The sequence below is a fragment of the Triticum aestivum genome, chromosome 6B, assembly GCF_018294505.1.
Source record: "Triticum aestivum cultivar Chinese Spring chromosome 6B, IWGSC CS RefSeq v2.1, whole genome shotgun sequence".
Taxonomy (NCBI): Eukaryota; Viridiplantae; Streptophyta; class Magnoliopsida; order Poales; family Poaceae; genus Triticum; species Triticum aestivum.
This window is the reverse complement of record NC_057810.1, coordinates 14,439,619-14,443,100: the sequence shown is the minus strand read 5'-3', so window position 1 is coordinate 14,443,100 and position 3,482 is coordinate 14,439,619. Positions and strand designations below refer to the sequence as shown.

The 3,482-nt window shown below is 60.4% G+C and overlaps 1 protein-coding gene across 1 annotated transcript; it reads right to left on the bottom strand.

Annotated features, from left to right (window-relative positions):
- Nucleotides 1-219: 219 nt before the first annotated feature.
- Nucleotides 220-2,175, bottom strand: LOC123138616 (leucine-rich repeat receptor-like serine/threonine-protein kinase RGI4). The gene is made up of 2 exons (XM_044558569.1): nt 2,126-2,175; nt 220-1,827 (listed from the first exon to the last, which is right to left on the bottom strand). Exons 1-2 carry the CDS (start codon nt 2,173-2,175, stop codon nt 291-293), a joined length of 1,587 nt encoding a protein of 528 aa, XP_044414504.1. The 3' UTR covers nt 220-290.
- Nucleotides 2,176-3,482: the final 1,307 nt, after the last annotated feature.

Sequence of the window (3,482 nt, the reverse complement as noted above, 5' to 3'; positions counted from 1 at the left end):
ATGCGACGGCCACTTAGCTAGCTTTCATCCGATTTGATTTTTCAGAATGAATAGTTGATGCGAGATATGCATCCATGAGTGGATGTCTCCCGGTAGCGGCCGATAGGCAGAGTATTTAACCAAAAACTACCACAATTCACGGAACCGTGACGAAAAACTAACACTTTACGATTTTGTCCCGAAAACTGCCACTTTTTTCTTAATCCGTGGCAAAAAACTACCAAGTCGCGAAATCGCTCGCTTAGCCCATGCTAAGCACAAATCTGACCGCTTGGGCCCACCTGTCAGCATCAATCTTCTTCCTCCTCTCTCTCTCTCATTTCCACGAACACCTTAAGTGCACTCCGCCGCTCTGCCCCCGCCGGCCGGCGAGTCCCACCGGAAGCTTGACGGAGGGCAGCGCCACCGTGCAGAAGGCCGCCGAGAGTGCCGTTCGGGAGGTAGTCGTAGAAGAGGAGTCGCGTCCGGCGGTTGGACGCCCATCCCAGCAACCGGACGATGTTGCGGTGTCGCACCCGGGGCAGCACGCTGATCTCGCACGCGAACGCCTCCACGGACGCCTCGTCGCATGACTGGAATTTCTTGACGGCGACCGTGACGCCGGACGACGGGATGTTAGCACGGTACACCGCGCCGGACCACCCGTGGCCGATCACGTTCGCCGGAGTGAGGCTGCGAGCCACATCGGCCACGCCGATGTCCAGCTTCTGGTACAGCGTCACGTCCCACGGCGGCGACATCTCGGAGTCCTTGTCCTCGCTGGCACGCTCGCCGCGCCGGCGCCACCCGAACAGGACGAGCACCGCGGCCACCAGGAGGACGACGAGGGCGGTGAGCAGGACAGCCATCGCGACACGAGCGGCGCGGCGTGCCTCGAGCTCACGGTCGCCTGCACCACCAGAGCACCGCGAGAGGCACAGTGCCTGGTTGCCCTCGACGTCGTTGGTCGGAAGCTTCGCGAAGAACGCCGTCTCCGGAAGCCGGCCGGAGAAGCCGTTGAAGGAGACGTTGAGCGCCACGAGGTTCTGTAGCGCAGACAAAGCCTGGAGATCGCCGGAGAGCTGGTTGTGTGACACGTCGAACACCCCAAGCCTCACGAGCCCTGCGAACTCCGCTGGCATCGAGCCGGAGAAGCTGTTGCAGCTGAGGTTAAGGGCGATCTCCAATCCCGGAATCTTGCCGATGCTCCCCGGAATGTGACCGGACAGCGAGTTGCCGCCGACGTCGAGGAGCTGGAGGCGGGAGCACGAGCCAATCTCCGGTGGCATCGCTCCGGACAGCCGGTAGCCACTGAGAATGAGCTTTGTCAACGAAGTGAGCAGGCCGATGTCGGACGGGAGCGCGCCAGAGATGGCATTGTAGGAGAGGTCAAGGTACTGGAGCGAGAGCAATTCCTTGAAGAGCCCTGACGGCAGCACGCCGGCGATGGCATTGTCGTGGAGGTCGACGAACGTGAGGTTCCGGCATCCTGATAACTCTGTGGGGAGAGCACCGGACAGCCGGTTGGAGCCCAGGTCCAGGAAGCTGAGGCTCCCAAGCATGCCGATTTCCGGTGGTATCGCGCCGGCGATGTGGTTGCCGCTTGCCCGGAACCGGTCGAGGGACGTGCAATTGCCAATCTCCGCGGGCAACTGGCCAGAGAGTTCGTTGTTGATGAGGAGCAGCTTGGACAGCCGTGAAAGCTGGACTCCGGCACGGGCAGCGCGCCGAGCTCCGGCGGGATCGGGCCCGTCAGGGTGCGCCAGCACAGGCAGCGCGCCGAGCTTGACGGAGGGCAGCGCAGGTGGTGGGACTCGCCGGCCGGCGGGGGCAGAGCGGCGGAGTGCACTTAAGGTGTTCGTGGAAATGAGAGAGAGGAGGAAGAAGATTGATGCTGACAGGTGGGCCCAAGTGGTCAGATTTGTGCTTAGCACGGGCTAAGCGAGCGATTTCGCGACTTGGTAGTTTTTTGCCACGGATTAGGAAAAAAGTGGTAGTTTTCGGGACAAAATCGTAAAGTGGTAGTTTTTCGTCACGGTTCCGTGAATTGTGATAGTTTTTGATTAAATACTCCCGGTAGGCAGGGTACACAGTATACTCCTCCACCGGCCTCCATGTATTCTAGCGCTAGCGGTAGCCGACCCACCCCATAGCAGCAACATCAACAGCTAGGACGCTGCTCCTGCTGCAAGCCATGTAAGTTGTGTACTCTACTGGATCCAATAATTCGGGATCCAGCCAGCGCAGTGCACCATGCACACGCTGACACGCAGGCAGGAGTATATGCATGCATGCATGCTTGGACCCGGCGAGACATGTATGTCCTGTGCGGTACGCGCAGCCAGGCCAGCAGTCCCAGTTCAGCAGCGCAGAGCACAAACGCGCCCCAACAGACCGACCAACACACACACATACACGGCCCTCGGCTCGACGCAGCTGTGCGCGATGGCTCTACGCTAGAGCACATCGACCTGGGCACGCCCAGTGCTGCGCAAGCAATTTCAATGGGGCGACTCATTTCGTCCGCGACCGTCGATTTGGGTCGGCGCGACACAAAAGGCGGCTCAACGCGCCGATCCAAACAGACGCGCGTCCGTTTTTTGTCTGCAGGCGACCTATTTCCGACCCATTTTTGAGCCGGATTTGCGTCGGCGCGGACAGGCGACGGACGCGCGCGCACTCGCCTACGCCTCTCCCCTGGCCCGCTGGTCTGTGGCACATTGGCCTCCCGTCTCACCCTGCGGCCAACTAGCAACCCTCCCGCCTCTTCCGTCGCCGACGCCATCGTTCATTTTTTTTCCGGCGACTCTTCCAGGTGCCGCCGCCTCCACATCTGCCCAGCAACGCCGCCCCTCCCCCCCGTCGCCCTCCGCCGCCGTTTGGCCGCCGGGGAGCAAACTGGTTCCCGCCGCCGCTTCCCCCACCGCACAGCCGCCCGCAACGAAGAAGCCGCCTCGCCGCCCCTGCCACATCCGACCGGCACGCTCATCAGATGCCGTCACACTCATCGGATGCCGGCAGAGCAGCTAGCTGGTCTATGGGCGCCGCGACTCCCCTTGCCGGCCGTCTCCTTCGTCGACGCCCGCAAGTTGTTCGACAGTTTGCCAAGGTACGAAATGGACTCCGCCGACGAGTTCTCTTTCCACAATCTCCTTTGCGGCTCTGACGATTCGTCGTCCGACGACTAGGAGGAGATATTGGCTGCCGTGTTGGTCCATCACCACCTCAACAGCCAGCAGCCGTTGCTCCGTGGCTCCATTCCGGGCCATCTTCCGGCGTTGAATCGCAACCGAGAAAGCGGGCATTTCCTTCTCTGGAAGGACTACTTTGATATAACAAACCCGTTGTTTAAACATCACAAATTTCATTGCCGGTTCCGTATGAGTAGGCATGTTTTCAACCGTATTAGAGAGGGAGTGGTCGGCTATGATGACTACTGCAAAGAGGACGCCGTCAGCAAGATTGGTTTCTCCTCCTATCAGAAATGCACCACCGCCATCCGA